The 24395-nt window shown below is 43.5% G+C and overlaps 2 protein-coding genes across 2 annotated transcripts in view; one reads left to right on the top strand and one right to left on the bottom strand.

The window, feature by feature from the left end:
• smg6 (SMG6 nonsense mediated mRNA decay factor) overlaps nucleotides 1-24395 on the top strand; it is a 418703-nt gene that overhangs the window by 383846 nt on the left and 10462 nt on the right. Inside the window, 1 exon segment of the mRNA XM_078548325.1 lies at nucleotides 17599-17810. Within this exon segment, the coding sequence (XP_078404451.1) occupies nucleotides 17599-17810 (212 nt within the window).
• The window catches only part of poldip2 (polymerase (DNA-directed), delta interacting protein 2), a 508944-nt gene that overhangs the window by 179258 nt on the left and 305291 nt on the right, over nucleotides 1-24395 (bottom strand). The gene's annotated exons all lie outside the window — the stretch shown is intronic.

Here is a 24395-nt window from a genome sequence, read left to right on the forward strand (position 1 = left end):
GGGCATTTTCAGGATGGCAACCTGTAACTAGTGGAGTGCCAAAGGGATTAGTGCTGGGGCCTCAATTATTTGCAATGTATATTAATGACTCGGATGAGGGAACTGAATGTATTATCACCAAGTTTGCAGATGACACAAAAATAGGCGGGAAGGCAAGTGCTGAAGATGACACAGAGAGTCTGCAGAGGAATATGGACAGGTTAAGTGAGTGGGCAGATGGAATATAATGTGGGAAAATGTGAGGTTATGCACTTTGGCAGGAAGACTAGAAGATCTGAATATTATTTAAATGGATAAAGACTGCAGAAAGCTGCAGCACAGAGATTTGGGGTCCTCGTGCATGAATCACAAAAAGCTAGCACACAAGTTCAACAGGTAATAGGAAAGGCAAATGGAATGTTGGTCTTTATTTCAAAGGGAATGGAGAATAAAAATGGGGAAGTCTTGCCAAAACTATACAAGGCACGAGTTAGACTACACCTAGAATACTGTGAACAGTTTTCGTCCCCTCATCTAAGGAAAGATATACTGGGTTGATCCAGGGTATGGGGGGATTTTCTCATGAGGTTAGGTTGGGCCTGTACTCATTGGAGTTCAGAAGAATGAAAGGCAACCTTATTGAAATATATAAGCTTCTTAGGGGGCTTGATAAGGTAGATGCTGAGAGGTTGTTTCCCCTTGTGGGAGAGTCTAGGACCAGAAGGCATAGTCTCAGAGTAAGGGGTCACCCATTTAAAACAGATGAGGAGGAATTTCTTCTCTGAGGGTGGTGAGTCTGTGGAATTCTTTACCGCAGAGGGATGTAGAGGCTGGGTCGTTAAGTATATTCAAGGCTGAGATAGACAGATTTTTAATCAGTAAGGGAATCGAGGGTTATGGGGAAAAGGCAGGAAAGTGGAGTTGAGGATTATCAGATCAGCCATGATCCTTGAATGGCAGAGCAGACTCGATGGGCCGAATGGCCGACTTCTGCTCCAACATCTTATGGTCTTATGTAAAATTAGTTTGGGTGGAGCTGACAAACAGCAAGGGGCAGCAAACATTGGTGGGAGTTGTTTAGCGGCCACCAAACTGTAGTGGCCTCACTACCCTCACAGAAGAAATTCCTCTACATCTCTGTCTTAAATGGGTGACCCCTGAGTTATGCCCTCTGGTCCCAGATTCTCCCACAAGGGGAAACAACCTCTCAGCCTCTACCCTGTCAAGCCCCCCAAGAATCTTATATGTTGGGCACAGTATAAATCAGGAAATTAGAGATGCATGTAGTGTGAGTAATACAGAATAATAAGCAACTTCAATTTACACATAGACTGGGTTAACCAAATCGGCACTAATGCGCTGGAGGATGAATTCCTGGAATATGTACGAGATGGGTATCTGGAGCAGTACGTTGAGGAGCAACTAGGGATCGGGCTTTTTTGGATTTAGTGTTGTGTAATGATTGTAAGGGGAATAGACAGGCGTTTCTGTGGCCGTAAACGAGACTCCAGGATGGTATGTTGCCTCCCTGGTCAAGGATGTCTCAGAGCAGCTACAGGACATTCTGAAGGGGGAGGGTGAACAGCCAGTGGTCGTGGTACACATTGGTACAAACGACATAGGTAAAAAAAGGGATGAGGTCCTAAAAGCAGAATATAGGGAGTTAGGAAGTAAGTTGAAAAGTAGGACCTCAAAAGTAGTGATCTCAGGATTACTACCAGTGCCACGTGCCAGTCAAAATAGAAATCACAGGATATATTGGATGAATACGTGGCTGAAGAGATGGTGTGAGGGGGAGGGTTTCAGATTCCTGGGACATTGGGACCGGTTCAGGGGGAGGTGGGACCAGTACAAACTGGACGGGTTACACCCGGGCAGAACCGGGACTGATGTCCAAGGGGGAATATTTGCTAGAGTGGTTGGGGAGGGTTTAAACTAAAATGGCAGGGGGATGGGAACCTATGTGAGGAGTCAGAGGAGGTGGGATCAAGGACAAGAACAAAAGACAGAAAGGGGAATAAGAAAAGTGATAGGCAGAGAAATCAAGGGCAAGAATCAAACAGGGCCTCAGTGAAAAATAGTGGGAAAGGGACAAGTAATGTTAAAAAGAGAAGCCTTAAGGCTTTGTGCCTTAACGCGAGGAGCATTCACAATAAAGTGGATGAATTAACCGTGCAAATAGATGTAAACAGCTATGATATAGTTGCGATTACGGAGACATGGCTACAGGGTGACCAGAGATGGGAACTGAACATCCAGGGGTATTCAGTATTTAGAATGGACAGACAAAATGGAAAAGGTGGTGGAGTTGCATTGCTGATTAAAGAGGAAATTAACGCAATAGTGAGAAAAGATATTAGCTCCGACAATATGGAATCTGTATGGATAGAGCTGAGAAACACTAAGGGGCAAAAAACATTAGTTGGGGTTGTATATAGACCTCCAAACTGTAGTGGTGATGTTGGGAATGGCATTAAATAGGAAATTAGAGACGCATGCAATAAAGGAACATCTGTAATGATGGGTGACTTTAATCTGCATATAGATTGGGCAAATCAAATTAGTAACAATATCGTAGAGGAGGAATTCCTGGAGTGTATACTGGACCAATACATTGAGGAACCAACTAGAGAACAGGCTATCCTAGACTGGGTATTGTGTAATGAGAAAGGAATAATTGGCAATCTAGTTGTGCGAGGCCCCTTGGGGATGAGTGACCATAATATGATAGAATTTGTCATCAAGATGGAGACTGACGTAGTTGATTCTGAGACTAGGGTCCTGAATCTTAATAAAGGAAACTACTATGGTATGAGGTGAAAGTTGGCAATGATGGATTGGGAAACGTTACTTAAAGGGATTACGGTGAATAAGCAATGGCAAACATTCAAAGAGCACATGGGTGAACTGCAAGAATTGTTTATTCTTGTCTGGCGCAAACGTAAAACAGGAAAGGTGCTCAAATCATGGCTTACAAGGGAAATTAGAGATAGTATTAGATCCAAGGAAGAGGCATACAAATTGGTTAAAAAAGACAACAGACCTGAGGATTGGGAGCAGTTTAGAATTCAGCAAAGGAGGACCAAGGGATTGATTAAGAAGGGGAAAATGAGTACGAGAGTAAGCTTGCGGGGAACATAAAAACTGACTGTAAAAGTTTCTATAGGTATGTGAAGAGAAAAAGATTGATGAAGACAAATGTAGGTCCCTTACAGTCAGAAATAGGGGAATTTATAATGGGGAACAAAGAAACGGCTGACCAGCTAAATACATACTTTGGTTCAGTCCTCACAAAGGAGGACACAAATAACATAGCAGAAATATTGGGGAACACAGGGTTTAGTGAGAGGGAAGAACTGAAAGAAATCAGTATTAGTAGGGAAATGGTGTTGGGGAAATTGATGGCATTGAAGGCCAATAAATCCCCAGGGCCTGATAATCTACATCCCAGAGGACTTAAGGAAGTGGCCCTAGAAATAGTGGATGCATTGGTGGTCATTTTCCGAAATTCCATAGACTCAAGAACAGTTCCTACAGATTGGAGGGTACCTAATGTAACCCCACTGTTTAAAAAGGGAGGTAGAGAGAAAACAGGGAATTACGGACCAGACAGCCTGACGTCAGTAGTGGGGAAAATTCTACAGTCCATTATAAAAGATTTAATAGCTGAACACTTGGAAAACAGTGGCCGAGTCGGACAAAGTCTGCATGGAGTTACAAAAGGGAAATCATACTTAACAAATCTACTGGAATTTCTCGAGGATGTAACTAGTAGAGTTGATATGGGGAAGCCAGTGGATGTGGTTTATTTGGATTTTCAGAAGGCTTTCGACAAAGTCCCACATAAGAGATTGGCGTGTAAAATTAAAGTGCATGGGATTGGGGGTAGTGTATTGAGATGGATAGAAAACTGGTTGGCAGACAGGAAACAAAGAGTAGGAATAAACGGGTCTTTTTCCGAATGGCAGGCAGTGACTAGTGGGTACCGCAGGGATCGGTGCTGGGGTCCCAGCTATTCACAATATATATTAATGATTTAGATGAGGGAACTAAATGTAATATCTCCAAATTTGCAGGTGAGACAAAGCTGGGTGAGGGTGAGCTGTGAGGAGGATGCAGAGATGCTTCAGTGTGATTTGGACGAGCTGAGTGAGTGGGTAAATGCATGGCCGATGCAGTATAATGTAGATAAATGTGAGGTTATCCATTTTGGTCGCAAAAACGGGAAGGCAGATTATTATCTGAACGGCTATAAATTGAGAGAGGAGAATGTGCAATGAGACCTGGGTGTCCTTGTACACTAGTCGCTGAAGGTAAGCATGCAGGTGCAGCAGGCAGTAAAGAAGGCAAGTGGTATGTTGGCCTTCATAGTGAGAGGATTCGAGTACAGGAGCAGGGATGTCTTACTGCAATTACACAGGGCCTTGATGAGACCACACCTGGAATATTGTGTGCAGTTTTGGTCTCCTTATCTGAGGAAGGATGTACTTGCTATAGAGGAGTGCAGCGAAGTTTTGCCAGACTGATTCCTGGGATGGTGGGACTGACATAAGAGGAGAGATTGAGTTGGTTAGGATTATATTCGCTGGAGTTCAGAAGAATGGGGGGGGGATCTCATAGAAACCTATAAAATTCTAACAGGACCAAACAGAGTAGATGCAGGAATGATGTTCCCGATGGTGGGGGAGTCCAAAACCAGGGGTCACAGTCTGAGGATACGGGGTAGACCATTTAGGACTGAAATGAGGAGAAATTTCTTCACCCAGAGAGTGGTGAGCCTGTGGAATTCGCTACCACAGAAAGTAGTTGAGGCCAAAACATTGTATGTTTTCAAGGAGTTAGATATAGCTCTTGGGGCGAAAGGGATCAAAGGATATGGGGAGAAAGCGAGAGCAGGCTATTGAGTTGGATGATCAGCCATGATCATGAATGGCAGAGCAGGCTCGAAGGGTCGAATGGCCTACTCATGCTCCTATTTTCTATGTTTCTATGAGAAAGGGCTAATTAATAAACTTGCTGTAAAGGAGCCATTAGGAAATAGTTACCATAATATGATAGAATTTTGCATTAAGTTTGAATGTGATATAGTTCATTCTGAAACTAGGGTCTTAAATCTGAAGAAAGGAAATTATGAAGGTATGAGGGGCAAGTTGGCTATGGTGGATTGGGAAAACACACTAAAAGATTTGATAGTAGACAGGCAATGGCTCACATTTAAAGAAATACTACATGACCTACAACAGATATACATTCCTCTAAAGCACAAACACCCAAAGGGAAAGGTAAATCAAACGTGGTTAATGAAAGAAGTTAAAATTGCATTAGATCAAAGGAAATGGCTTATAAAGATGCCAGAAATAGTAGTAAGCCTAAGGATTGGGAGCAATTTAGAACCCAGCAAAGGAGGGCCAAGAAACTGGTTAAGAAAGGGAAAATAGAATATGAATGCATACTAGTGGGAAGCATAAAGTCGGACTGTAAAAAATTCTTTGGGTATGTGTAAAGGAAAAGATTAGCTAGGACAAATGTTGGCCCATTACAGGCGGGCACAGGTGAATTTGTGGTGAATAGGGAAATGGCGGAGAAACTAAACAATTACTTTGTGTCTGTCTTCACAGAAGAAGATACAGAAAATCTCCCAGAAATACTAGGCAACCAAGGAACTTTTAAAACTAAAAGATATTAGTCTTAGTGAAGAGGTAGTACTTAAAAAGTTAACTGGATTGAAGGTTGATAAATCCTCTGGACCAGATGCGCTACATCCCAGAGTACAGAAGGAGGTGGCTAGAGAGATAGTGGATGCATTGATGGTTATCTTTGAGAATTCCATAGATTCTGGAAATGTTCCTGCGGACTGAAAAATAGCAAGTGTAACCCCACGATTTAAGAAGGGAGGAAGGGGGAGAATGTTAGTTTGATGTCAGTAGTAGGGGAAATGTTAGAATCTATTATAAATGATCTGATAACTGGACATTTAGAAAGGAATGGTGAAATTGGGCAGAGTCAACATGGATTTATGAAATCATGTTTGACAAACTTATTGGAGTTTTTTGAGGATGTTACTTGTAGCATTGATAAAGGAGAATCACAGAATCTCACAGTGCAGAAGAGGCCCTTCGGCCCATTGAGTCTGCACCGACATGTGAGAAACACCTGACCTACCTACCTAATCCCATTTACCAGCACTTGGCCCATAGCCTAGAATGTTATGATGGGCCAAGTGCTCATCCAGGTACTTTTTAAAGGATGTGAGGCAACCCGCCTCCACCACCCTCCCAGGCAGCGCATTCCAGACTGTTACCACCCTCTGGGTAAAAAAGTTTTTCCCCTCATCCCCCCTAAACCTCCTGCCCCTCACCTTGAACTTATGCCCCCTTGTGACTGACCCTTCAACTAAGGGGAACAGCTGCTCCCCATCCACCCTGTCCATGCCCCTCATAATCTTGTACACTTCGATCAGGTCGCCCCTCAGTCTTCTCTGCTCCAACGAAAAAACCCAAGTCTATCCAACCTCTCTTCATAACTTAAATTTTTCATCCCAGGCAACATCCTGGTGAATCTCCTCTGCACCCCCTCCAGTGTAATCACATCCTTCCGATAATGTGGTGACCAGAACTGCACACACTATTCCAGCTGTGGCCTCACCAAGGTTCTATACAACTCCAACATGACCTCCCTACTTTTGTAATCTGTGCCTCGATTGATAAAGGCAAGTGTCCCATATGACTTTTTCACCACCCCACTAACATGCTCCTCCGCCTTCAGAGATCTGTGGACACACACGCCAAGGTCCCTTTGTTCCTCAGAACTGCCTAGTTCCATGCCGTTCATTGAATAGTTCCTTGTCAAATTACTCCTTCCAAAGTGTATCACCTCACACTTTTCAGGGTTAAATTCCATCTGCCACTTATCTGCCCATTTGACCATCCCGTCTATATCTTCCTGCAGCCCAAGACACTCAACCTCACTGTTAACTACCCAGCCAATATTTGTGTCATCTGCAAACTTACTAATCCTACCCCCCACATAGTCATCTATGTCGTTTATATAAATGACAAATAATAGGGGACCCAGCACAGATCCCTGTGGTACGCCACTGGACAGTGGCCTCCAGTTACTAAAGCATCCTTCTGTCATCACCCTCTGTCTCCTACAACTAAGCCAATTTTGAATCCACCTTATCAAATTACCCTGTATCCCATGTGCATTTGAATGCAGTGGGTGTGGTGCATTTGGATTTTCTGAAAGCTTTTGATAAGGACCCACACAGGAGCTTAGTAAATGAAATTAGAGCACATGGGATTTGGAGAAACATACTATTATGGATTGAGAATTGATCATCAGACAGAAAGCAGAGAGTAGAAATAACTGGGACGTTCTCAGGATGGCAGGCTGTTACAATTGGGGTACCGCACGGATCTGTGTTAGACCAACAGCTATTCACAATCTGTATAAATGATTAGATGTGGGGATCAAATGTAACATTTCCAAATTTGCTGATGACACCAAACTGGGTGGGATTGTAAATTGTGAGGAGGATTCAGGGAGGCATGAAGAAGACTTGGACAAGCTAAATGAATAGGCTAGAACATGACAGATGGAATATAATGTGAATAAGTGTGAAGTTATTCACTTTGGTAGAGAAAACAAGAAGGCAGAGTATTTCTTAAATGGTGAGAATTTGGGAAGTGCGGGTGTCCTTGCTCATGAGTCACTAAAAGTTAGCGTGCAGGTGCCTCAAGCAATTAGGAAGGCAAATGGTACGTTGACTTCATTACAAGGGGATTTGAGTTCAGGAATAATGATGTCTTGCTGCAGTTATATAGAGCCTTGGTAAGACCACATCTGGAGTATTGTGCACAGCTTTGGCCTCCTTATCTAAAGAAGGATATAGTTGTCATAGAAGGAGTGCAACGGAGGTTCACCAGATTAACACCTGGGATGATGGGATTGTTTTATGGGAAGAGATTGGAGAGACTGGGTCTGTATTCCCTAGAGTTTCGAAGAATGATGGGTACCTCATTGAAACTTACAAAATTCTTACAGGGTGTGACAGGATGGATGTAGATGAGATGTTTCCTCTGGCTGGTGAATCTAAAACCAGAGAACATAATCTCAGGATAAAAGGTAAACCTGAGGATTGAGAGCAATTTAGAACCAGCAAAGGAGGACCAAGAAACTGCTAAAGAAAGGGAAAATAGAATATGAATGCAAACTAGCGAGAGACATAAAAGCAGACTGTAAAAGTTTTTTTGGGTATGTAGATAAGATGTTTCCCCTGGCTGGTGAGTCTAAAACCAGGAGACATAATCTCAGGATAAAATCTCAGGATATAATCTCAAAATAAAGTGGTAAATCTGAGGGTTGGGAGCAATTTAGAACCCAGCAAAGGAGGACCAAGACTGAGATGAGGAGGAATTTCTTTAGTCAGAGGGTGGTGAATCTTTGGAATTCTCTACCCAAGGGTCTGTGGAAGCTCAGTTATTTAGCAGGTGGTGATGTAGTGGTATTGTCACTGGACTAGTATTCCAGAGATCAGGGTAATGTTCTGGGGACCCGGGTTTGAACCTCACCACAGCAAATGGTGAAATTTGAATTCAGTAAAAATCTGGAATTAAAAGTCTGACGATGACCACGAAGCCATTGTTGATTGTCGTAAAAATCACCTAGTTTACTAATGTCCTTTAGGTTCCCTAAGGTAATGAAGGTTTCCTTCATTCCGAAGGAAAACAGCTGTCCTTACCTGGTCTGGCCAATATGTGACTCCAGACCCACAGCAATCTGGTTGACTCTTAAAATGCCCTCTGAACAAGCAAAGACAGGATGGGCAATCAATGCTGGCCTAGCCAGCGATGCCCACATCCCTTGAACGAATAAAAAGAAATGTTCAAAACAGAAACCGATAGATTTATGGAGACCAATCACATCAAGGGATATCAAGATGGTGCAGGAAATGGTGTTGAGGTACATGATCAGCCATGGTCAAACTGAATGGCGGAGCAGGCTTGACGGGCTGAATGGCGTACTACTGCTCCTATGTTACAGACCGAGCACTGAGGGTGGCAAGGGTGCAGAATGTACTCTGGGTGGGGGACTTCAATGTCCATCACTAAGAGTGGCTCGGCAGCAGAACCACAGACCGAGCTGTCCGAGTCCTAAATGACATAGCTGCTAGCCTGGGTCTATGGCAGGTGGTGAGGGAACCAACAAGAGGGAAAAACATACTTGACCTCATCCTCACCAACCTGCCTGGTGCAGATGCATCTGTCCATGACAGCATCAGTAGGAGTGACCACTGCACAGTCCCTGAGGAGACAAAGTCCTGTCTTCACATTGAGGATACCTTCTATTGTGTTGTGTGGCATTGCCACTGTGCTACAAATGGGATAGATTTCGAACAGATCCAGTAACTCAAGACTGGGCATCCATGAGGCGCTGTGGGCCATCAGCAGCAGAATTGCACTCAAACACAATCTGGCCCGGCATATCCCCCACTTGAAGCAAACAAATTCTAAAGTATAAACTTTCTTCAGCCACCCTGTGAAACCCAATGTAGGAACTCTGTAAAAGCTTTACAGCAGTGTTGCTGCTCGTCCGATTTATATATTGATACCAGTACACTAGAAAGTTTGACTTAATCCAGGATGTCCAAACTGTGGTCCATCAGTTTTACTTGCTCTTACGTTTATTACTCGCCTGTTTGTACTGTTTGAATTTTATGGATTCACAGTTTTGGAAAGGGCTCTTTGTAGTGCGTTGCCTCATTGATTGATAGATAAATTATAACTCAAAACAGCAGATTTTTGAAATATGAAAATTATGAAAAACGCGGTTTTTAAATTGTATATGTATCCCATAGGAGGTGTTGTGGTGCATTTGGTAGTGTCCCTGCCTCTGAGCTACAGGCTCCTGGTTCAAGACCTGCCTTGTGGCCATTGAAGGTGTGTTCATGACGTGGCCAAACAGGTTAATTATCAACCTGTAAACCCTTCCAATACGCCTGATGGCAGGCAGTAAGAATGGGAGAGTTTCCTGGTCAGCCATATTGTAGAAGGCAACAGCAAACTACTGCATTACCTTGCCAAGCATAGCCATAGACCAACACATGGAAATCCATTGTCACCAATGCCCTCTTAGGGCATGGCACCCGAAGAGAGAGGGAGAGATATAGCCCACAAGGCTACAAAATTCCAAATAATTAGTATAGCCCTAAGCAGTCCATGGGGAAAGAAAGCTTGGACATATCTAACTTACATTTATGTAACAGCTTTCACATCCTCAGGATATCCCATAGCACTTTACAGCAAATTAAGTACTTTTACAAGTGTATTCACTGTTGTAACACAGGAAACATGTCAGCCTATTTATGCACAGCAAGATCCCACAAACAGCAATGCAATGGTGACCAGTTTTTTTTTGTAAACCTAGTATACAAAAATATTTTGGGATACATTTCTAATGTGGTCATCTTAATTTGTGTCCTGATGTTTCACTCCCAGTGCCAGACTGTACCCATCAGTATGTCACCCTAGGGATTTGCAAAACAAAATGCTTTTTTCAGCCACAATCTGAGTATGGAAGGACAGAATCTAGAATTGTATTCCTGGGTGTTTGTCACAGTGGATACAGTGTGAAAAGTTCACACACACTGAACTGTACAGAAATCTCCATGACTGGGAATTAGAATATCTCGTTTGGACAGTCTGGTCATTCCTACCATCAACCAGTGGAATTGAAGTTAGCCATGCCTAAAATAGGAAGGCTAATCGGGAAATCTGGTTCCAAAGGGATGCGAACATCCATTCTTAAAACAACTCATATAAAGCCTCCACCCTCCTGTGGGACACAGTGGTGTAGTGGTAATGTCACTAGGCAAGTAATCCAGAGGCCCAGGCTCATGCTTTGGGGACACGGGTTCAAATCCCACCACGGTAACTGGCGGAATTACCATTGTCGATTGTTGTAAAAATCCATCTAGTTCACTTATGTCCTTTAGGGAAGAAAATCTGGCTTACATGTGACTCCAGACCCACAGCAATGTGGTTGACTTTTAAGTGCCCTTTGAAATGGCCTAGCAAGCCACTCAGTTCATGGGCAATTAGGGATGGGCAACAAATGATGGCCTTGCCAGCGATACCCACAGCCCATGAAAGAATAAAGAAAACAAAACAGGACTACTTTTTCAGGAGCTTGGTATTTGTTTTCTGAATTTTTCTCTTGGAATCCAAAATAGCCCCTCAAGATCCCCGGCGGGGACGACAAGTTTCCTCTTTGTGCTGTTCACCAACTTCTATTCCTGCAACTCGTCCTCTCCTCTCCCCAGCCAGTGTCTGAAAATGATGATAGCAGCACTGCTGCTAGTGTCAGCCACTCTTGTGCAGCATTTGTATGCTTTTCCACTAGAAAGTAGCATTGGAAACCCCAAATATATCGGAATATAAGAAAGGGAAGATGGCTGAGAGTCGCATAAGAAAACTCCTTGGTTTGGGAAATCATAGAACCATAGTAAAGTTACGGTGCAGAAAGAGGCCATTCAGCCCATCGTGCCTGCGCTGGCCAAAAAGAGAAAAGCAAAACTAGCCACTTATTTTAATCCCACTTTCCAGCACCTGGTCTGTAGCCTTGCAGGTTACAGCGCTTCAGATGCAAATCCAGGTACCTTTTAAATGAGTTGAGTGTTTCAGCCTCAACCACCAACTTAGGCAGCAAATTCCAGGTGCCTACTACCCTTTGGGGGAGCAGGTTTTTCTTCATGCCCCCTCTATTCCTTCTACCAATCACCTTAAATCTACGCCCCCTGGTAATTGACCCCTCAGCTAGGGGAAGCAAATCTTTCCTGTCTACCTTATCTAGGCCCCTCCATTTAACTAATATGCTGCTTTTCTATTCTTCCTGCCAAAGTGGACAAGTTCACATTTTCCCACATTATCCTCTGTCTGCCAAATTTTTGCACACTCACTTAACCTGTCTAAATCCCTCTGTAGACTCTTTATGTCCTCTTCACAACTTTCTTTCCTACCAAAAACAGAAAACGCTGGAAAAACTCAGCAGTTCTGACAGCAACTGACAGCATCTGTGGAGAGAAAAACAGAGTTGACATTTCGAGTCTGTATGACCCTTCTTCAGAGCTAAAGTGAAGAAGAAATGTGATGAAATTTATACTGTGGATAAAAGGACTACCCACTACCGCTTACAGTCTTACCACAACCATTAACAGTCTCTTTGTCCTTTTGTCCATAAGATCTTTGTCAATCTCTCCTTAGCCCCCACCTGTCGCTGCCCTTTTATACAGCTTCACCTGGTCCATCATCCCCTGCCAAATTTTATCACATTTCTACTTCTCTTTAGCTCTGAAGAAGGGTCATACAAACTCGAAACGTCAACTCTGTTTTTCTCTCCACAGATGCTGTCAGACCGGCTGAGATTTCCAGCATTTTCTGTTTTTGTTTCAGATTTCCAGCATCCGCAGTATTTTGCTTTTTTCTTTCCTGCCATCTTTATGTCATCAGCAAATTTAACAACCATATATTCAGTCCCTTCATCCAAGTCATTGATGTAAAGTGTAAATAGTTGAGGCCCCAGCACTGATCCCTGTGGCACTCCACTAGTAACAGCTTGTCATTCCAAAAATAACCCATTTATCCCTACTCTCTGCTTCCTGTTAGCTAACCAATCTTTTATCCATGCTAATAGGTTACCCCTACACCATAAGCTTTTATTTTGTGTAGTAACCTTTGTAAAAACACTCCCCTCCTCCTTTAAAGAGCACATTTCAGTATTTACTCTTGTCACCAACCTGCCCAGAGAAGCACTCAATCCTTTTGTGGGTTGATTTTCCAGTTTTGTCTTTTCTCCCAATTATTGTTATAATAGCTCTTTCTTTCGGAATGATTTTGGGAACAGCTCTCAAAGAACCAGTATGTTGTTCTTTTGGAGTAAAATACAAGCCAAGAGTGATGCACATTTTATGCTGATTATTCAGTGGTGAGGGGTACTGCAGAAAGTGAAATCAAAATCTTAATTTTTTGTCAGAACCTTGGTCAGATGTAAAAGTGTCATGCCGCCATTAAATGTATCCGGGTGCAAGCAATCTGAAGGTGCTGCATTTAAACCTATAATGAATGTTTCAAAGTGTAATAGTATACCTGCTCAGTGTTCTAGTTTGATTCAGATATAATCTGACATTGACAAAGGCCAGTCTAATTCCCTGAGAACAATCTGCCATTTTTCTAAAGTACTGCCCTTGCCCTAAATCTTTAGATCATACTTTTAACAAATTGTTCACCTGTTTCAAATTAGTAACAAGAAAACTATAACTGCAGGCGGCTAAATGGATTCAATCAGGGCACCATAGCAGGAGCCAGTCTGCCCCATGTGCTCACTTAACTTAAGCCTTTAAGTGCAAAGCCAAATCAAATTGATGGGATGGTTGTTTAAATTTCGTCCCCCCTTCCCACATACATCAGAGATTAATACTCAAATTATATGATATCATAGGATCTGGAAAGCTAAATTGATCTATTTTGGATTTCCCTTGAGAAGTGGATTGACCTTGGCTTCAACCAGTTTGTTGCCATCTTGAACATACACCAGCGCTCTAAGAGTCACTGCCACATTGTGGAGTATGTTGTGTACTGAGGATGGCTAAATTGAATTATTTCAATCAAGTGAGGAATGTCAGTGCTGCGGAAGGGAAAATGTTACATTTCTGGTACCCAGTGTCGGCACCCAACATTCCCCTGTCAGGTAAACAACAACAACAACTTGTATTTGAACAACACAGTAAAACTTCCAAAGGTACTTCACAGAATTATTATCAAACAAAATTCGACACCGAGACACATAAGGAGGTATTAGGACAGGTGACCAAAAGCTTTGCCAAATAGGTAGGTTTTAAGCAGCACCTTAAAGGAGAAAAGAGAGGCTCAGGAAAGGAATTTCTGAGCTTGGAGCCTTGGCATTTGAAGGCACAATCACCAATAGTAGAGTGATAATCGTGGATGTGCAAAAGGACAGAATTGGCAGAATGCAGAAATCTTCGAGGATTGTAGCACTGGAGGAGGTTACAGAGATGGGATGGGTGAGGTCATAAAGGGACTTTTGAGAATTTTATAATTCAAGGAGTTGCTTAATCAGAAGTTGATGTAAAGCAAGGGTTAGATACAAAGTTAAAGCTCTCTCTACACTGCCCATCAAACATTCACAAAGCAAGTATAGCACGGGTTAGATATAGAATAAAGCTTCTTCTGCACTCCCCCACCAAATACTCATATGGTAGGCATAGCATGGGTTAGATATGGAGTACAGTTTCACCACACTGTCCCATTAAATATTCCCAGGGCAGGTACAGCACGGTGTTAGATACAGAGTAAAGCTCCCTCCACACTGTCCCCATCATACACTCCCAGGACAGGTTCAGAATGGGGTTAGATACAGAGTAAAGCTCCCTCTACACTGTCCCCACCAAACACTCCCAGGACAGGTTCAGCATGGGGTTAGATACAGAGTAAAGCTCCCTCTACACTGTCCCCATCAAACACTCCCAGGGAATGTGCAGCATGGAGTTAGATGTAGAGTAAAGCTTCCTCAACACTGTCCCAACAACTTGTTCCAAACCTCACAGATTGACATTTTCCTTTTTCCACCAGTACCTAGCTAACTTCTGGCCTGGTTGAGTAAGGTTGGCAGTTTAGGTTCAAAACCAAATCCAGCAATTGAACTGGAGTTTTGTGATCTGGGCCCATGCCTACCAGGGACTGCGCAGGCACTGTCTTTCACTCTGGATTAGGTTTGAACCATGAAGTGAAAGGACAGTGGGGGGGCATTATATGGAGCCCGCAAGACCTGGAAACATGGCGCGCAGGGTGACTTAATTAGGCGGGATGTGAAATCTCAATTTCCTATCAGCAGATTGAGGTGCAGAGATAAAGTCAGCAGCGTGTTCGCAGCATGTTGAACCTTACGCTGACCTGTGGTGGCTTCATTCTTGTAATTTGCAAGCCATGAATACTCAATAGCATTAAACATTTTTAATTACATTTTGCCTTCAAGGTAAAGTCAGTGGCAAACGAGAACCTTGTTGTGCCTGTTCACATTTGCTTAAAGGTTATGTGCATAAGGTCTGTGTATAAGGTCAGCGGTTTTCCTTGTTTAATTCTACAGCATAAGGGAGGGGAGCAGGAGAATGGCAGCTTGCATGGAGGCTCAGGACTGGCAAGGGTGATTCAGTGGTGAGCGAGTTTTGGGGGGCAGATGTGGAGTGGGATTGGGGACATGGATGAGTGGAACAGGGATCCAGGGGAAGTCAGAGGATGGGGTCTGGGCTATAGAGGACTGAAATGGAAAGGGCTTCAGGTCTTGCGTGTGGTGGGGGTGGGGATGGTGGGGTTCAGTCAATCAAGTTAAGAAAATGAAAGGCCTAAAGGGTGGTGACAGTACTGTCCAAATGTGTGTCCATCTCAGGGTGTTGGCTGACTGGCTTACGGGGCTTTGAGTTCACCTACAACGTTTCTATTATCGCTACTGAGTGCTTTTGGACAATGTCCTTTACAATGTACAGAAGGGAGGACCTGCTGAGCCTGCAAGTTCAGCCATGTTCCACTGAGTGGCAAATATGACACTGGACATTAACATGTACATTCATTAAAGAGTGAACACAAAATCACAACATTGTTTCTTCCACAATAAAAGAAATGTCCCCAACTCCCCTGTAACCATCAGTGTGCCAGTATATTTAGCTCTCTGTCTAAGCTTGTCTCAACAAATAACAATGATGCACACATGAATAAAATGAAACCAATATAATGTGAAATATTTACAAATGAAGTTTAATTTTGACAAACACCTTTGTGCTCAGAAGTCTTATGTTAATGGAAATGGAGTTGGGCAGGAAAGCTTTGGGCATGTTGCAGATCACCTGTCTGACCAGGAGGCCATTTTATAGCCCACCCATAGCTGCAGCATTGTCATTGTCATTGACAGTAGGTTTCACCATAGAAAAGCTTCCTCCATCACACAATAACATGTGCCTCCTGTGCACACCGCCAACATTTCTAATAGCGGGTGAAATAGGAAAAAGGAAGAGAGTGGAAGTGGTGCACATTTCTGGTTACGCTGTCAGGAACAGCATGCTGTTGACAAAATTCTCCCCAGTGTCTATCCAACTCATTGCACTATCCAGCCCTCTCTGCCTATACTGACTGAAAACTTTTGATGCGGTCATTTTTTTAGTGGCCCATTATGTGTTGGGGCATATAATAGGTTGCTGACAGGGGTATAACCATCTGAGTATAAATGTCTCCTTGAAACTGACCAGCAGTTGCTAGCAGCCCAGAAATTTGTAGAATTAGCAAGTGCCAGGAGAAAGCCCAGTAAATTCTTGTAACCTAATCTTTGCAAGCTGAGAAAAACTATCACTTGATAAGTGTTGTTCAGTTTGCATTTCAGTTTCTGCAGACAGTGGTCTAAATTCCAGGTGGCAGTGCTGAGTGGATGAAGTATCACAGGCAGGAGAGGGAATGTGTGAAGCTCCACTCCTTGTACCTGTGCATTTTTCTTTTTGTATTTCTGGTATAAAGAGGGAGGTCAGGCTGTAGTGCGATAAACTCTTGGGACTCTGGTTCAGGTTTGATCTAGTGGATGACCGACATTATGTCAGTATTTCAGAGCTGTAGAAGATGATTTCTGGCACAGACCAAACAGTCTTCATCCATTCTATTACTCTTGATGACGTCAGGCCACAGAGAGTTCAAGAGTAGCGAAGGAACAAACAATCAGTGAATTACTCTTTGCCACGAGTTGTAGCACCAAGTACTTTTAGAGGATTCCCATTTTTCTCTCAACTTTTTGGACCAACTTTGCTACATACTTTTCATCATTGTAACATGGCAATGACCGAACTGAGGAGATCAATGCTAGTAACTGAGAGATTTTTGCGCTTGTGGATTGACAGAATTGAACTGCCAAAATCTCAGTCACTCATTCTTGACTGATCTTAGTCCTGAAAGTAACAAGCCGGGTACCTGAATAATCTAGCTGCTGCTGATCCCTCTGGGTATTGTCACCAACAAAAATAAATAGAAACCTCTAGTAAAAACAGGAAGTGCTAGAAATGCACAGCAGGTTATTCAGTACCTGAAAGAGGAGGACAGGTTAACGTTTCAAGTGAGACCACTCATTGTTCTGATGGATCCTCACCCATCAACCTGTTTTTTCTTTCAGGCGCTGAATCACTGGTGTTCTGTGTATTTTTAGCCTTTGTGTTTGTTGAACCTTAGTGGGTATAGAAGTGTACTGGTTATGGTAATTCATTCTGTCAAAGAGTTAAGCAGCCGGGGTGAGCAAGATCTTAAATACCTTGGCAACCTCTTGCTGCCGTGCCTGTGGGTGCAATCTGAAGCTCTGTTTTTGGATGAAGTGAGCAGAGCCACTTCACTGGGTGGCGCACATCTGCAGTCACTTCACTTGTGTTGGTTGGTTAGACATATATTTTAGGATGATTTCTCTGTCTGTGCAGTCTCAAACTGGAAGTGTTAATATAATGAAATTTTGGATAATTTCCTGCTTTTTCAAATACTGGATGTGGAATTGACAGACTATCTGTGCTGTTTAATGTTTCAGTGATTAATGAACTGGATGGTCTGGCTAAAGGCCAGGACGCAGACTACCACAGTGGAAACCATGCCAAATTGGTGCAGGAGAGAGCCAAGAAAGCCATTGACTTCCTGGAACAAAAGTTTGAATCCCGTGACTCATGTCTGCGGGCTCTAACCAGCAGAGGTAACGAGCTGGAGTCAATTGCGTTTCGGAGCGAGGATACGACCGGGCAGCAGGTAACCGCAGTAATGGAAGTATCACACAGCCCTCCCTTACCTTCTCTCCCAGCAATCTTGTGCCACTCAATTGTAGGTTCAAGCCCCTCCCAAGGACTGGAGCAAGTAAGATAAACTATCACATCAGTGCAGCATTGAAGGAATTGAGGTGCTGTCCTTTGGGTGTGATGTCAAGCCATCTGCCTCTTCTGATGGTACAGGTGGATATTAAAGACCCTATCACATTATTCAAAGGAAAATGAGGAGGTTTCCCAGTCTCCTGAGCAACATTGCTCCTTCAGTTAACACTACCAAACGGATTAGCAAGCCATTCACCTTATTACCATATGTTGCAGTGCACAAAATTACTGCCTTGTTTGCCTGATGGAATCCTGGACTACCAATCCAGAGATCATGAGTTCAAGTCCCACCAGAGCAAGTGTAAAACTGAATTCAGTAGGTATGGTCATTTTTGAGCAGGCTACTGATTTATTATAAAGACCAAACTGGGTCACTAATGCTCCCAGGGAAGGGAACCTGTTACCCCTACCCGGTCTAGCCTCTGCATGAATCCAGTTGACTCTTCATGCCCTCTAATGTGGCCTAGCAAACTACTCTGTTGGAATCAGAAGATGAACAATAGTTACCCCCAACACACTATTCCCTTCCTCTGGCACCTTTCCATGCAAACAAAGGAGACGTAACACTTGCCCTTTTACCTCCTCTCTCCTCATTGTCCAAGGCCCCAAGCACTCCTTCCAGGTGAAACAGCGATTTACATGTACTTCTTTCAATTTAGCAAACTTTTATTTGCTGCTCACAATATGGTTCCTTCTCCATCCGGGAGACCAAACGCAAATTGGGTGACTGCTTTAAGGAACACCTACATTCAGTCCACAAGCATGATCCCAAGCTTCAAGTGGCTTGTCGTTTTAATTCTCCACCTCACTCTCACACTGACATCTCTCTCCTTGGCCTCCTGCATTGTTCCAGTGAAACTCAATGTATGCTTGAGGAACAGCACCTCATCTTTCAATTAGGCACCTATATAGCCTTCCAGACTCAACGGTGTGTTCAACAATTTCTGTCCCTCTGTTTTGGTTCTTTTTCTTTGCATGTTGTCCTCTTATTTTTCACTCAGTCAGCAGCTCACCTGGTTTAGGCACATCTTTTGTTTCTTTGTTTCCTTTCTTGCCCCATCTCCATTCCCTTTGGCCCTGGAGGATGAACTTTTCTGTCATTTAATCTCTCCTGTCTTCCACCCTATCACAGACCTTCCTTTTGTCTTTCTCTCACCCATCCCTTGCTCCAAACCCATTACATCTCTAACTTTCCCCAACTCTGATAAAACATCATTGACCTGAGATGTCGGATGGAATCGTCCCAGATTTGCATTAGCGGGCGTGAAAAACGATGTTTTACCCGCCGACCGCAATGGCGGATTTTAGCAGCGTATCGTCCACTTCCCGCCTCATTATGCAGCCACAGGAAACATCCCATCTCACTGGTGGGCGGCCTCTGCTACACCGTTACCTCACCACTTCCTCACTCCAGGTACCATATCTAAACTGTACCGCACACTGTAGACTGCTCCAGTGAAAGCCAAAAAGAGTTCAGTGACTCGTCACTGGAATGTCTTTTGAAGGCCCGCCATGATGTCCTCCACCCCTGCTCTGGCTTTAGGAGTCCAACAATCTCACCACTCCAGCTTGGGAGGCGGTGGCAGTGGTAGTCAGTGCCAACACTGCACAGAAGAGGTTGGCAGAATGATCTCATCCATGATGCCAGGGTAAGGCAACCATCTCATCACTCTAAACTCTCACTCAAGCCCATCACACATTCACTGGCATCTCACTCACTGCCAGCTCAAGGGACATTACCGCTCTCACTCTCACACACTGTCACATCGTCATCTGGCCTCATCTCCTCTGGAGACTGCCTCCTCAGCCTTCACCATCTTGAGGCCACTTGTACAGATCAACATGTGCTCCCCAGACACACCCTGGGATACCCCCCTCCCCCAGCACAGCCCTCGCCCTACAGCCTCTTCCCTTGCCTGAGGCTACCTCTCCTCCCTTCCCCAAGCAAGCCCTAGCCCTTCAGCCGTTGAAAAGCCACCTTACGGCAGGGCTAGTAGGTAGACACCTGCCTTTGAGCCCCACTAAAAGTTATGTGGCGCTGTCTGCGAAGCCTGGCGCTGATGACCACATGAACTGCCTGAAGCAAGGTAGGAAAACAAACCTCGAAATCCCAAGCAAAGTGCAGGTCACCAGGTGCACGTCGCTCATGTATAGTCACGCCGCTGTGCCCAGATGGTCCAGTGTGGGGGTGATGATTCCGGTCTAGGGCCTATAAAGTATTGAAATTAGGTTCCTGACGTGCGGTGGCAGGAAACGCAGCCCACCATTGACGAGTGGAGCGGACAATCGCAAACTGGTTTCACGATGGCATAAAACCGCTTTTTGGCCTTCTCGCCATATTGTCCGCTCACACCCGCCATGACACCCGTCACCAACGGGACCGGACGATTCTGCCTGTTATCTCTCTTTCTCTCTCTCTCCACGGATGCTGCCTGGTCTGCTGAGTATTTCCAGCATTTTCTGCTTTTTTTCAAATTTCCAGCATCCACAGTATTCTGCTTTTCGATCAATTGTTACCTGTCTGGTTATCTCCAACAAACATTTGTTAATACATTGATTGCTAGCATATCTAAAGCCAGGCAAATCTGGTCACCGTGACCATCTAGTACCACTCAATTGAGCTTGAAATGGAAGTTGGGTGGGTTTGACAGTTCCCAGTGCAGCCTTTCCATGTTGCTTCAGGTGTGAATTAGTCCATCATGCTTCATATCAGGTCTCTGATGTTAAATATTGCCAATTTTTGGTTACACGAAAAGTGGTGAGGTGGGTAAGCTCCTCAATAGTTCATTAAATCTGAAGCCTTTGCTCATATCTAGACAGCTGCCTTTTGTTGAAAGCTTCAGACAGCTGCCTTATTGGCACTAGCTCCATCATGAAGTTTTATATATTTTCTGATGCCCTCAGAGCCTGCATGATCAAGTCTGGAACAGTCTGGTCCAGAAATGTTGCCCTCCAGACATAAGATAAATTACCTTTTTAAAAAGAAAAATTTTGTGTGTTTTTTTGTAAACTTGAATAATTTCTGTTTGTCAAGATTTGGGAGGTCGCTGTGCTAGGGTTTTGATAAATTGCTTATTCCTGTTAGGCAGCTATGTCCCAGCCTGTATCAGGCATGAACAGGTTCTTGTAACACCAGCTTCAGAGAGGTTTTGAAAAGCAGTTGTCCCAACTTCATTCTTCGAGGAAAGTCATTCCTGACACGTAGTTACCCACAGACCACCTTCAGATGTCATTCCTTGAAACAATATACACATTCACAGTTAGGTAGTAGAGGAACTATTTCTTCTGATGGAGGACTCCAGACCAAGAGGCACAATCTTAAAATTAGAATCAGGTCATTCAGGGATGAAATCAACAAACACTCCTTCACATAAAGAGTAGTGGAAGTCTGGAACACTCTTCCCCAAAAGGCTGTGAGAGCTCAGGGTCAACTGAAATTTGCAAGAGTGAGAGCCAAGAGATGAAACACAGTACCACTCAGTCTTACTGAACTTGACCACCCGAAAGTCAAAATTTCTCTCCTCCTCCCCATCAAAAAAGCACCGATTATGCTGGGCTTCAGGAGAGCTGGTCACCCTCCAGCACTTTCACCAATCTGACAGCAAGCTATGTGAGGATATTCCAGACAACAGACTCCAATTCGCATCTTCTCTCTCTCTCACACTCTCTCTCTCTCTCTCTCTCTCTCATATTTCACACAGGAATCTCTCAGCAATGATCAGAAGCAGGAATGGTGAATGACTTCTGCTTTCCACTCCCTAGCTTAGTGCTGCTGAACTGAACTGTAGCAACCTCAGCTGAGACCAGTTAACAGTATGTGGGGTCCTTCCTGTTCCATGTACTGCAGTGCCACTCAGAGCAGTGCACTATCTAACTCGAGCACAAGGGGAGGTTCCCAGGAGCTGCAGCAGAATGTTTTAGAATAACACCCCTTGGCCTAGCTTCTTGTGTCCCAGATTGGTTGTATTTTACTTCCAGACTCTTTGTAAAAGGAATTCAACTCCTTTAAACTATTAAGTTAGTTTTAAATTTGTTGCTTACAGTATTTATTGTAATCTCTACTACAGAATTTTAAATGCTGCAATTCAACTGCCATTGCCTTAGAGCAGAAAGACACCAGCCTACAAGATTGCGAAGTTGACCAAAATCATTACTCCTCTTGCAGAATTTGACTTACCTACTTTTCTTCCGAATACCCAGAAAATGTCCACTATCTTTCAATCCATTGCTCCTCGCAGCAAACAGACCAGATAAAACAGATTGGCAATCATCTTACACCTCATCACATTTCCTAAACATCTCAATGCACTTCACAGATAATAATGAATAATGAATTACTTTGAAGTGCAGTCAACTGTGACGTCTTATTGTACTGTAACCAAGTTTGTGGACAGTACCAAGTTGGAGAGGACACAAAAAGGCTGAGAAAGGACATAGGCAAGTTAAGTGAATTGGCAAGAACATGACAGATGGAACATCATGTGGAGAAGTGTGAAGTTATTCACTTTGGAAGGAAAACATAGAAAAGCAAAATACTTTTTAAATGGTCAGAGACTGGATAATGTTGATATTCAGAGGGACATGGGTGTCATTGCACACAAATCACAGGAAGTTAACATGCAGGTACAGCAAACAATTGGGAAGGCAAATGTATGTTAGCTTTTGTTAGAAAGGGATTGGAGTATAAGAGTAAAGAAGTCTTGCTGCAATTAAATAGAACTTTGGTGAGACTGCACCTGGAGTATTGATGTACAGTTTTGGTCTTCCTACCTAAGGAAGGATATACCTGCCTTGGAGGGAGTGCTCAGCAAACCACTTGATTGTAAATAGGAAAACTTGGAATTGTCAATAAAGAAAAGTTAAAACAAAAGCGAAATACCACAGATGCTGTAAATCCTGAAATGAAAACAGAAAATGCTGGAAAATCTCAGCAGGTCTGGCAGCATCTGTAGAGAGAGAAAAACAGAATTAACATTTCAGGTCCAAAAAAAAGGTGGTCGGCCTGAAATTTGAACTCTTTTCCGCAGGCCTACTGAGTATTTTCCAGCATTCTCTGCTTAGACTTAATTTTAAAAATTGTTCTTGGTGGAGTGAAGAATGTGGTGTATGGGACACTGGGAGATCTCACTGCTCTTCATTTCTGCTTGAACCATTTAAAAAGTATTTTGCTTTTCTATTTTTTCCTTCCAAAGTGAATAACTTCACACTTCTCCGCATGATGTTCCATCTGTCATGTTCTTGCCAATTCACTTAACTTGCCTATATCCCTTCTCAGCCTTTTTGTGTCCTCTCCAACTTGGTACTGTCCACAAGCTTGGTTACAGTACAATAAGATGCCACAGTTGACTGCACTTCAAAGTAATTCATTATGATGGTTAAAATCTCACCTAAAGGCTATGCTTCCAGTAGTGCAGCACTGCCACAGTACTGAACCGTAGTCTCAGTCTGGAATATGTGCTCAAGACTTGGAATGAAGTAGGTCAATAGGACAGGGGTTGCTGCTACCACTTGGACCAAGAAACAAGTTAAATACCATTTGCCACCATCAGCAGTCACTAGCACCAATTAACAAGAAGATAGTTGTAACATACATGATAAGCTCTTCATATCACTCGTCTATTGACAGTACAAGATTGGCTAGTCAATGTGAAGGGCATTGCAAGGTACATGCTGTGACATGTTAAATGGGCTCCTCTGTTACTGGGCAATGTTCTCAGTTTTGAGTCTGGTCACCACAGTGTGGAGGTATACCAGCCGTGTTGCCTCTGGCAATTTTCACTACCACGTAAATTCTGTGGACCCGCAAGGTGTTTATTGACCATTTGTTCTGAATCTATCTCACTGGAGGTATATAAGCTACTGCCATAAACAGAACTCAAATAAAGATTTTATGTACACACTGTAGCATCGTATAGTCATTAACAATAGCATAGGCACATTTAGAGGGCAGGAAATTCTTGGAAAAACTCTACTCACTTTTCAAGCTCCAACCTCAAAAACATTTTGAAATTCTGTACAGATGAAACAAGAACAACACCCACAGAAAGGTCCAAAATCTAATATGGATGATTTCTAAAATAGCTGTAGACCCACACTGCCTTAATCTGCAAAATGTGGGCTTTAGTACCATGCTGTGTTTTGATTGGACTGCTGGCTGCTGAAGCATTTATCTGTACTTATCCTGCCTGTGAGTTTTGTGACGTTGTGCAGCGCCATCCCGGCGACGTTGCACAGCGCCATCCCGGCAACGCTGCAGGCTAACGGAGAGAGACATAAAAGGAAACACTGAAATGTACCCTGGCTCTCATCAGTACCAGCCATCATTCCCATTTCATTCAGCTCCAAGCGATCCCCTGACCTGGTGTCAGTCACATATTTAAGCCATACCCATCATAAATGCGCAAGCAAAGCAAATTGATAAATGGTTTTCAGAGTTGTTCATATATATATATAAAACCTTTGTTGA

Source organism: Cetorhinus maximus, chromosome 9 (assembly GCF_964194155.1).
Source record: "Cetorhinus maximus chromosome 9, sCetMax3.hap1.1, whole genome shotgun sequence".
Lineage (NCBI taxonomy): Eukaryota > Metazoa > Chordata > Chondrichthyes > Lamniformes > Cetorhinidae > Cetorhinus > Cetorhinus maximus.